Source organism: Trichomycterus rosablanca, chromosome 16 (assembly GCF_030014385.1).
Source record: "Trichomycterus rosablanca isolate fTriRos1 chromosome 16, fTriRos1.hap1, whole genome shotgun sequence".
Taxonomy (NCBI): Eukaryota; Metazoa; Chordata; class Actinopteri; order Siluriformes; family Trichomycteridae; genus Trichomycterus; species Trichomycterus rosablanca.
This window is the reverse complement of record NC_086003.1, coordinates 21646638-21657962: the sequence shown is the minus strand read 5'-3', so window position 1 is coordinate 21657962 and position 11325 is coordinate 21646638. Positions and strand designations below refer to the sequence as shown.

Below are 11325 nucleotides of genomic sequence, written 5' to 3'. Positions count from 1 at the left end.
CTGTGCCATATGAAAGCTTTTAACTGTACCATGAAAGGATGGTATATTTTTATACTTAAGAGGTTCACAGAAAGTCATACCATGTCATGGTATTACATATTCCAAAGATTTTAGAAAGTACATTGTTAACAGTTAAGTTGTTCTGTTTACAGCCTTATGTTACTGTCTGTAGGTATAATGTATTTTTATGTTTGATGTAATACACGTGTTTTTTTAGCATTTATTTTTTAACATTTATTTATTTAATAAACCTTAACAGACGTTACCTCTTTAAAATGTGTTTTAAATTTATCTTATGCAGTATTGCAAATGTCAAAATATGCTGCATGTTTAAACACAACACAAGAAGAAGAAGAAGAATGCCTTTATTTGTCATATATACATATACACGTGTACAGTACATGAAATTCTTTCTTTGCATATCCCATCTTGTTTGGAAGCTGGGTTCAGAGTGCAGGGTCAGCCATTGTACGGCACCCCTGGATCAGAGAGGGTTAAGGGCCTTGCTCAAGGGCCCATCAGTGGCTGAATGGCAGAGCTGATATTTAGACTCTCAACCTTTAGGTTAATAGCCCAAAGCTCTACCCACTAGGCCAACACAACCAAGTAATTCACAGTAAGGCAAATAATAAAGTTATGAATTGAATTTTACATTTAAACAGTGGATGGAAAGCCATTGTGTATTTCATAATTATATTTATGTAAGATTCACAAACAAAGTATCAAATAATTCATTTGTTATATTAACAGAGATCATGTAATATGTTTACTAGCATTGTTAAGTCAGTTTTACGTACATTAATGATGTCATATAGAATTGGGTCGGTAAAGGTTATAAGATAAACTAAAAAACCCCTTCTGCATCCACAGTAATAATGCTAGCCCTTTGACAAGAGTCTGTCATATTTTTATTTGTGAACAATATGAATTGGGCTAAAGTAAATAACATGAATGTAGAAAGAGTTTAAACAACCTGCTATTTTTTATACTGGACTGCTATATTTTACATTATTTGTGATAATAAGAACATTAAAATATTGACCAGTGCACCAATAAACATTCAGTTATTACACTTATTACTTACACCTAAATGTTAAAATAAATGCCTTCCCTGATATCTAAAATTTGCCATAGTTTTATGGCCAGCTATTTCCTTTTTTATTTATAGTGATGAAGAAGGTTCTGACCTTTTAATGGCTTTACTTTCAAGAACTAGGAAATGCAATCAGCGTTTAGTGAAAGCAGAGAATACAAATAACTGGTCGTAACCGACTAACCTAGGAAGGAGGTGGTTATATTAATCTCCAAACCTTTCCTGTAAAGGAGGGGGGCATTTTTACCCTCAGATGTTTTTGATATTACAGCTCCAGTCTGAATTAAATTTATGTTGTAATTCCTGGACAGCCTGTCTGGGTATTATTAAAATCTGGAGGACAACAACTTCATGTTAGAGGGTTTAACTATGTTTGCCATTTACTGCTATCAGGTGTATTAAATAAATACTAGACAAGATCCTTTAATGTACCATTGGCATCGAATGCCACCTTTCCAACAAGTCATCTTGTCAAATGTCTGCCCCCAGAGCTGTGAGTCACACAAGTTCACAGGATGGGACCTCCAAGTGCTAAATAGTGTGGACTGTAACATTGTCTTTCCTCGTCCAAATTCTTTCTGGAAGCAATGCCAGCACAGGTACTGCTCATCGGAAGTTTTAAGGATTGGATAAACATCTGCAATGTCTTTATGCCTGATTTACAGGTAAAGTTGGGATAAAAATTGGTGTGACAGCACTGTTCAGGGCTGCATTGTGACTTTTTATTTTTTGTCAGGCTTCCACACTGGTGCTTCACATCTGTGCTGTGAGTTCATGTTGAAGGACTCTGTGTCCGTTGTTGTCAAGCAGTTTGTCCTTCATTGTTTGTAAGTCGTAGTCATGAGCCGTGCACACAACAAGACCAAGTTCCACCAGACAATTCGTTGGAATTCATTTACGCTAAACAAAGGATATCCTCCTTCAGACAGAACTGTAACTTACATTATCCACCTGCATTATTTATTAATTGGCGCCTGAGTTCTGCTCTGCCTAAACTGTCAATTTTTTTTCATTCTATTGCTTTTGGCGTGGCTTTGCACAGGAAGCGAATCAGCATGGGAAACTGTCCTAATTGTTTTTCATTCTGCACATGTAGTACTGCTATCAGTGCCAATGTCTCTGTGGTCACGACACATTGTCTTTTAGGAAGACAATGCTCTCTCTCAGTAGGTATATCCTGAATAAACTGCCAGAATTTAAAGTGTTTATTTGTTTTAATTCTAGACTATCTCACTGCAGCCAATGTTTAATTAAAAGAACGCATTAATGCGAATGTATTTAAGCTTGTTATCTAGTCACACTATAAGTGTTTCTGCTTTCATCGGAAAGGGTTTCGTTTAAAAGAATTTCCCTCTGACGCAAAACAATGACAAGGATTTATGGTTGTTAAAGTTATTTTAGGGCTTTTAAGAGAGGTGAGCTTTTAAATGGTAAACCAGTGGTCAGCTGTACTGGCAACATGCAACTGATATTTGGAGCATGAAGAAGCCATTGTTTCTTTTTGTAAACGCACTTATATCCTCCATCCTTTCCAGTCTGTGTTATTGAGAGGTTGGCAGGACAAACATTTCAATTTCTAAACAGTGTTACAGAGTGGACCTTTTATTTACGATTCAGGAACACTGTTTACTGCACACTTAGTTCCATTGACGTACACAGTTTAGCCTTGCCCATTGTAAATATTGTATATTTAAAAATTATTTTTAGAGTGTGTGGCAAGAGATACCTTTTACTATTATGTCACTTAAATGGATAAAGTGACCACTGTATAATATACTTAAAACTTAAAACTGATTTTTTAAAATTACAAATATAAACAACACATATTGCCTAAACTTAAAAATACTTTATATTGTGTCTTGTGCATGAGTTACATCTTTGTACTCCAGTTTCCTCTCACCATTCAAAATCATTTAGAAAGTGCAATGATTGCTTTGCATTGCCTCTACATATAAGTTACTGGGAGAGTGTGAGTTGCCCAGTGATGGACTGGTACCCTGACCAGGATGAAATGGTTATGAACAATATCTTTCAATTAATTACACAAGACTGCAGGTGTGGATTGTAAAGGTGCTCTGTTATCCAAAAATATCTAAGTTGCGTGGAGCTTCAAATGCATTTCTGGAAAAATAAGACAAATGCTCTACCGATGGAGAAAGTTTGGTACTGCTGCCATTCTCCCTAAGAGTAGGCATCCTGGACAAAGGACCTGCAGAAATCTTCTAAAGTTGCTAATGTTCTTTGTCCAATATTAGAAAAATTGATTGACACTATACAAAGATTATACAAAGATTAATATCAAATTCCATTTGATTAGTAATTAAAGCAGAAATCAAAGAATTCACAAAATATCATTGAGACTATACACCGATCATTCATAACAATAGAAGCACTTTGTAGTTCTACAATTACTGACTGTAGTCCATATGTTTCTCTACATACTTTTTTAGCCTGCTTTTACCCTGTTCTTTAATGGTCAGGACCCCCACAGGACCACCACAGAGCAGGTATTATTTGGGTGGTGGATTATTCTCAGCAATGCAGTTACAATGACATGGTGGTGGTGTGTTAGTGTGTGTTGTGCTGGTATGAGTGGATCAGACACAGCAGCGCTGCTGGAGTTTTCAAATACCGTGTCCACTCACTGTCCACTCTATTAGACACTCCTACCTAGTTGGTCCACCTTGTAGATGTAAAGTCAGAGACGATCGGTCATCTATTGCTGCTGTTTGAGTTGGTCATCTTCTAGACCTTCATCAGTGGTCACAGGACGCTGCCCACGGGGTGCTGTTGGCTGGATATATTTTTGGTTGGTGGACTATTCTCAGTCCAGCAGTGACAGTGAGGTGTTTAAAAACTCCATCAGTCTTATCCACTCGTCCTGACCATTGAAGAACAGGCTGAAAACAGGCTAAAAAAGTATGTAGAGAAACAGATGGACTACAGTCAGTAATTGTAGAACTCCAAAGTGCTTCTATATGGTAAGTGGAGCTGATAAAATGGGCAGGGAGTGTAGAAACAAGGAGGTGGTTTTAATGTTATGGCTGATCGGTGTATGTACAAGCTTACATAAATGGCTACATACATCATTAGAAAAGTCCATGCTAAAGATCATTTTGCATTAATATAAAGACGTTTGTGTTGATAATTAATGTGTTTAAGCATTAACTGAATTAATATTTTACAAATACTTCAGGTTTAGTCTTTTGCTGGGTCTTTGGTCACCGCTTTAGTCTGCTTTTGCATACCGTTGAAGCTCTCGCAAGTGCTGATTAATTTGTGCTGGAGACAAAAAAAGGAAACGTAAAATCATGTTACTTACCTAGTATCCTACAATTTCATGTCAATATTTACTTCAATTTTAGTGTAATTTCTCATTATTTACATAACACATGCCAATCTGTGAGGGTGAGGGCTAACAATGCATGCTCAGAAACATTGGAGGCCAGCTTTTTAAACTGCAACACATGCAACATCATTGTGCAGCTTATTGCATCTCAGGAGGGTGGTTACTTTACCTTTTTGTACACTTAAGTTCTTAAATATTAGATATTAGAAAGAAAAAGAGAGCTCCCAGAAAGCAGGGCCAATTTGCTCTCTAAACTGGTTCTTAGGTGGCTCTGGTATGATAGGAGTAATATAATAATACGTTTTTATTTTTCCTTCTTACCTGCAAAGTAAATGTCACTTCCACTGGTTCCTCCTCCACCAGCACCTGTCCTGGTGTAGGCTGTTCCACTTGATCCAGTACTGCCAAACCCTGTTCCACTTGATCCTGTATTGCCAAAAGCTGTTCCAGTTGACCCTGCACTTCCAAATCCTGGTCTGCTTAATCCTGCATTGCCAAACCCTGTTCCACTTGATCCTGCATTGCCAAACGCTGTTCCCGCTGACCCTGCACTGCCAAAGCCTTGCCTATTTGACCCTGTGCCACCAAATCCTGTTCCACTTGATCCTGCGCTCCCTAAACCACCCTGTACTGTATTTGCACCAGTCAACCCTGTTCTACCATATGCAGCCTCACTTGATCCCATACTGCCCAAACCGGTACTACTTGAACCTAGAGTACCCAGTCCTGATGTGCCTAATCCTGTGCTACCAAGTCCAGATAAGCGTGTCCCAGTGGAACCAGTGCTTGGCCACTGGTACGAGGAGGCTGCACCTCCGGGAAATTGTGCAAATGGACTTTTTTGCAATGCCTGTAAGAAACAAAAACAGCTTAAATAAATGAAATACACTCTGGCTGAAGATGCAAGTAGTAAATAGACTTCATTCTTACCTTACAACTGGTTAATGATACATTAAGGTTCTTGATATTCTCAGTAAGCATTTTAACTTCAGTGTCTTTGAGTGACAGTAGATCTCGTTGAAGTCTTTCATTTCCAGTTAGTTTCCTAACCTGCAGCAGAAGATTCTCCACATCTTGGTCATGCTTAAGCTGGACTTGCTTGAGAACCTTTTGGTTCTCCCCAATCATGGCACTGCGATTGCTTTTGCACCAGGTAGAATCCTCTTTGAGCTGTCTGTTCTCTGTTATGTACTTGGCATTTGCACCCACAATAGTCGTAACCTGACTTCCCACTCGGTCCAGATATACCTGAAGCTTGTTTTCCACTTCTGTTGACAGGCTGCTGCAGTTTGCCCGGATGTCTTCGAGTTGCCGACTTTGTTTTTCACATGTTAGTTGAAAAGAGTCGTGCTTCATTAACAGCTCATCAACTCTTTTGAGAAATTCCCGAGTCACGTCTGGGATTCCTTGTAAAGACTGGACAAAATCTTCCTTACACATTTTCTCATAAATGGTAATCCTCTCCTCAAGAAAGGCTTTGTCACGCCGGGTGTCAATCGCTTCCAATTGATACCTTATCTTCTCTTTCTTGGCGTTATCCAACTCCATTCCCATAACAGACATTTTTTCTGAGAAGTTTGCCCTGACTAATTTCAGCATTTCTTCAGTTTGTTGAAAAGCGAAGTCACTGGCTCTGACTATAAAAAAATAAAAAACATTAATTCATTTGTTTGTTTCTTACATTAATGACAAGAATGGTAGTTACTCATTACACAAGGTTTTATCGAACACAGTCATGGACAATTTAGTGTCTCCAATTTACCTCACGTGCATGTCTTTGGACATGCGAGAGGAAACCGGAGCCCCCGGAGGAAAGCCACGCTGACACGGGGAGAACAAGCAAACTCTACACAGAAAGGACCCGGACCGCCCCACCTAGGGATCGAACCCAGGACCTTCTTACATTTACATTTTCGGCATTTAGCAGACACCTTTTTTTATCCAAAGTGACTTACAGTACAGTTACAGTATACAGTCTGAGCAACTGAGGGTTAAGGGCCTTGCTCAAGGGCCCAACAGCAGCAACCTGGCAGTGGTGGGGCTTGAACCAGCGACCTTCTGGTTACTAGTCCAGTACCTTAACCACTAGGCTACGGCATGCCCCCATGCTGTGAGGTGACAGTGCTACCCACTTAGCCACCATGCCGCCCCATTAATTCATTTACGTATAAACCTATATAACATTATAAAATGTATGGAAAAAAGACATTTTGTTCTTGACAGTACTGGAATTACTCGCCTAATTAGCTTTTTTAATTTGTACACTATAAAACCAAAAATATGTGAACAACTGACCATGAGCTTATTTGACATTGACATTAACTTTTCTTCTTCTTTCAACTGTCCCGTTAAGGGTCGCCACAATATATCATTCGTCTTTATCTTTCCCTGTCCTGAAACTTCTCCTCTGTCCCAACAACCTTCATGTCATCCCTCACCACAACCATAAACTCTTTGGCCTTCCTCTCTTCCCCTGGAGGCTCCATCCTCAGAACCCTTTCCCTAATATAACTCTCACCCCTCCTCTGCACATCCCCGTATCACCTTAATCTTGCTTTCTAACTTTGCCTCCAAAACATGTGCCTCTAATAAACTTGTCACTAATTTTGTACATCAGTTTGTGGAATTTAATCACTGATTCTGGACAAGGCCTAGCTCACGTTAGGTTCCAATTTTTTTCCAGGTGTTCACCAGGGATGAGGTCAGAACTCAGTACAGGTCACTGAGTCCCAAAATTTCAATTTATTTAATACTGGAACAGATAAGGGCCTCTTTCTAGCTGTTGCCACAAAGTTGGAAGCATATTTATTTCACAGAATTTGTTTATACACTATTGAAAATGTATGTGTGTTTACACCTAAATAATAATTAGGATTGGCATCCACATCTTTTTGTCCACATAGTGTAGTACATCTGACATAAGGGAGGAAAACATCAGGAAAATGTAATATACATATGGTTGGAGAAATAGCAGAAATGGACATGTTGTTATTGATTAAGAAATTGGGTCAAATTATTTTCAAAGCAGGACAGACTTTAGAAGCATCAGACTAACAGAACCAACCATGTTTTTACTATAAAATATAATATATATGACTGACCGTGAGGGCAGAAGACATTGGGGCAGATTGGATTTGTGTTTTGTGTCTTTTTCTCCATTTCACATTGTTTCTGCAAAATGTAAAAGACTTAACATCAATATTATGCAGCAATATATCACTCAAATCTTGTTATTGTATCACTGTGCACAGTAAATTAATCATGAATTGTTACTGCACATATTTAATGACAACAAATAAATCATTCTTTACCTGTTTTTATCAATTACAGGCAATTTTGTAATAAATATTTATTTATTTATTAGGATTTTAACACGTTTTACACACTTTGGTTACTTTTATAACAGAAATGGTAGTTACTCATTACACAAGATTCATCAGTTCACAAGTTCAATGTCAAACACAGTCATGGACAATTTAGTATCTTCTATTAACCTGACTGCATGTCTTTGGACTGTGGGAGGAAACGGGAGACCCCGGAGGAAACCCACACAGACACAGTGAGAACATGCAAACTCCACAGAGAAAGGACCTGGACCGCCCCACCTGGGGATCGAATCCTGGACCTTCTTGCCGTGAGGCGACGGTGCTACCCACCGAGCCACCATGCCGCCCACTGTAATAAATATTTAGCAAGTATGACCACTCCTAGTATGACAACTAACGTCAGTCACTGATTATATTGTACTTGAATGTGTAAGCAGAGCTCTGTTTTCTCTATGCAGAAACTGAAGTTGATACAGTCTTGAGTAAAAAAATACATTTAATATCCATTGTTGAGTCTGGAGACATCAGGTGTGTAAAAGATCAATTTTTTTCTATACAAAAAATTTGAATTAATCCAAGAATAATATTTGGTCTTGTTGGCAAATCATAAATAAAAGAATCCTTACCCATTTGGACTGTAAGAAATTAATGCTAACAGTTGAAGTGTTGGTCAGTTTGCGTAGTATACTGAGGTCTTTATCGACGAGCTTCTTCGCAGTAAGAGTAACATTCAGTTGCTGGGTGAGGTTCTTTTGCTTTGCACGAAGATTGAGGTTTTCCATTGTTAGTCTTCCATAATTTTGCTCCAGTTCCTGTACTCTTTTCTCCTCCGCTGTGTGCTCTGGTTGTCCATAAACCAGAAACAGCACCAGGCTGACGATGATGAGAGACTGGATCAGAGAGGAAAAAAAGAAGACTATTTTCATGTAGTAACCACAACTCTTCCCCTCAGATTTAGCCATTTTCTTGGCCTTCCATGCCATGTTGCCATGTTTTGAATAGCTTGAATTATACATGTTTTAAAAGCAGATCATTTCAATTTAAAAGAGCTAGGGTTTGAATAATCAGCTGAAAGCGTCTTTCGGTGGTTGTCAAGATGAGCACCGGTGTGAGACCCTTTATATTTGGAAATCTCCTCCTTTTTCCTTTTGGATTGTCCAAAGCCCTTCCCCTGTCATCTCTCTTCTAATAATTCACATGAAAAAGAATGCAGAGCTGCATGAAGCTGGTTAATGCTATAATAACACTGAGTGTTCATCAGTCCACGTTAACACAGGTTGTTTACAAGTGGACTCTCCCTAGGTCTAGGCATTCTACAAGGATAACATCATAAGCACAACCATTAATGAAAAAGTTGTAAAGAAAGCAAATGATATCAGCAGCAGAAAACTCTATCTTGTTGCCATAAAGTGTTCAGTACACAATGCTATAACATTAAATAACTGGTTAATTAAAATGATTCATTATAAAAATATTAAATCAATTGCAAGCATTTTTAAAAAGCTTTATAGGACATGAAATACACCACTGCTCTCTTTTCCCTTTTTTCAGGAGTATTTCCTAGTTTATTTAGTATATTGTATGTATATGATTACTGGGCGGCAGTACTGGGAAGTAGGTAGCACTGTCGCCTCACAGCAAGAAGGTCCTGGGTTTGGTCCGGGTCCTTTCTGTGTGGAGTTTGCATGTTCTCCGGGTGCTCTGGTTTCCTCCCACAGTCCAAAGACATGCAAGCGAGGTAAATTGGAGATACTAAATTGTCCAAGACTGTTTGATATAACCTTGTGAACTGATGAATCTTGTGTAATGAGTAACTACCATTCCTGTCATGAATGTAACCAAAGTGTACAACATGGCATTAAAATTCTAATAAACAAACAAACTATGATTACTAGATTAATATCTAATAAATTATTTACTCATATTAAAGCTTTAATTTGATTCCTACACATCACTGCAGGTCCCAAGAAGCTGGGTTTAAAACTACTCCCGGTCACTGTCTTTGAGGTGTTGTGTTTTGTGTTTTCTTGCATTTTGGTTTTCTTTTACCTTTCAAAACCACACATCAGGTGGCATGGCTACTCTAAACTGCCCCTAGATGTAAGAAATGTCTTGTACCCCATTTCTGTTGCACTGCACCCTAAAAAGTACAATATGGTACATAACCAAATCCAGAACTATACAAGCTATACCCAATGTGCTATTGTCCATTTCCAGTTGCACAAGAGTTCACTGTAGGTTCACTGAAGGTGTGGCTGTGATATTCTTTCCGAGAAGCTGAGAGTGATACATGACTGAAACAACAGCAGGATGATCTTCTGTAGGCCTGTTCAAGTTTTTCTTACAGCTGTGCTTTAACTCCACTGGTGATTCTGTGAGCTGTGAACTAGTGGATGAAAATGATTGAAGAAAATAACAGGAAGGACTATACAGCAATTGGTTATCATTTTTGGAATAACTTTATTAAATCTTCCTTTGATAAATATCTGCAACAGTTCATCATGCACAATCTAGACAGTGCTATTGTTCTGCAGGTTAAACACTATGACATCTTTTCTTTGGTTTCACTTTCTTTAAACACTTTGCTTACGTAATTATGGATAAATAGAATATAACTCACTCACTTTGGGTGAAGTTTGTAACCTTTTAGTTTGTTTACAGCTCACCCCAGCTCTGAGAGGTGCTCTGGGTCATCATTGTGTGTGTGTTAAGGTTTGATTTGTGAACTCACATTCTATATTTGGATTTCTCAGTCTCAGATGCCAGTAGTTGAAAAGGACGGAAACATTAAAATAAACATAGTTAAGATCCAATGTCTTACTAAAGTGTGTTTTCTCGTCTTTGGAATTTGCTAAAGGAAGACCCTGAAAGTTTGGCTTAAGGTTAGAAAGCTTAAAACAAAAAACTGCACCACCATTACAGACTAAGAATAAAGTTACATGTTTAGATGCAGTTTTAAGGCACAACAGCATTTAATATAGCATGAATAAATATACAAAAGCTTTATATAATTGATTATTTGTATGCTTCTAATAACATTGCTAATTTAATGCAGCAGTCACATTAGGAAATAATCAAGTTATCAGCAAGTTATCAGCAAAATAAACAATGAAATTTGAATGTTTAAGGCCTATAAATGGATGGATGGATGGATGGATGGATGAACTGACTTTTAAGTCATTATTTGTTTAATTTTAACTGGTACATTACAATGGTACATTAAATTAAAAAACAATTCATGTCACAGCAAGAAGGATCTGAGTTTGACTCTCTGGCCAGGCGTCTCCCACAAGTCCAAAGACGCAGTCAGGCCAATTGGAGCGACTACAAATTGCCCTAAGAGTGTGTGTGTGTGTGTGTGTGTGCCATGTGATGGACTGGCAATCTGTCTGGCCTGTTTCCTACCTTTTGCCCAATTAAACAGACCCACCCCCATTGCCACCCTGACCAGACGAAAGTAGTGGTAAAACAGAGAATGAACAAATACAATGTTTTTTTACACTTTTCAGCAGACTGGACTGATTGGTTTATGTAAATGTTGGTTGCAGACTAAAACG

General features: G+C 38.3%; 1 protein-coding gene across 1 annotated transcript; it reads right to left on the bottom strand.

The window, feature by feature from the left end:
- Positions 1 to 4291: 4291 nt before the first annotated feature.
- plvapa (plasmalemma vesicle associated protein a) lies at positions 4292 to 8784 on the bottom strand. The gene is made up of 7 exons (XM_063012143.1): positions 8395 to 8784; positions 7544 to 7613; positions 5373 to 6079; positions 5223 to 5292; positions 5085 to 5177; positions 4787 to 4868; positions 4292 to 4376 (listed from the first exon to the last, which is right to left on the bottom strand). The coding sequence occupies exons 1-7, from the start codon at positions 8782 to 8784 to the stop codon at positions 4292 to 4294; spliced, it is 1497 nt and encodes a 498-aa protein (XP_062868213.1).
- Between the last annotated feature and the right edge of the window lie 2541 nt (positions 8785 to 11325).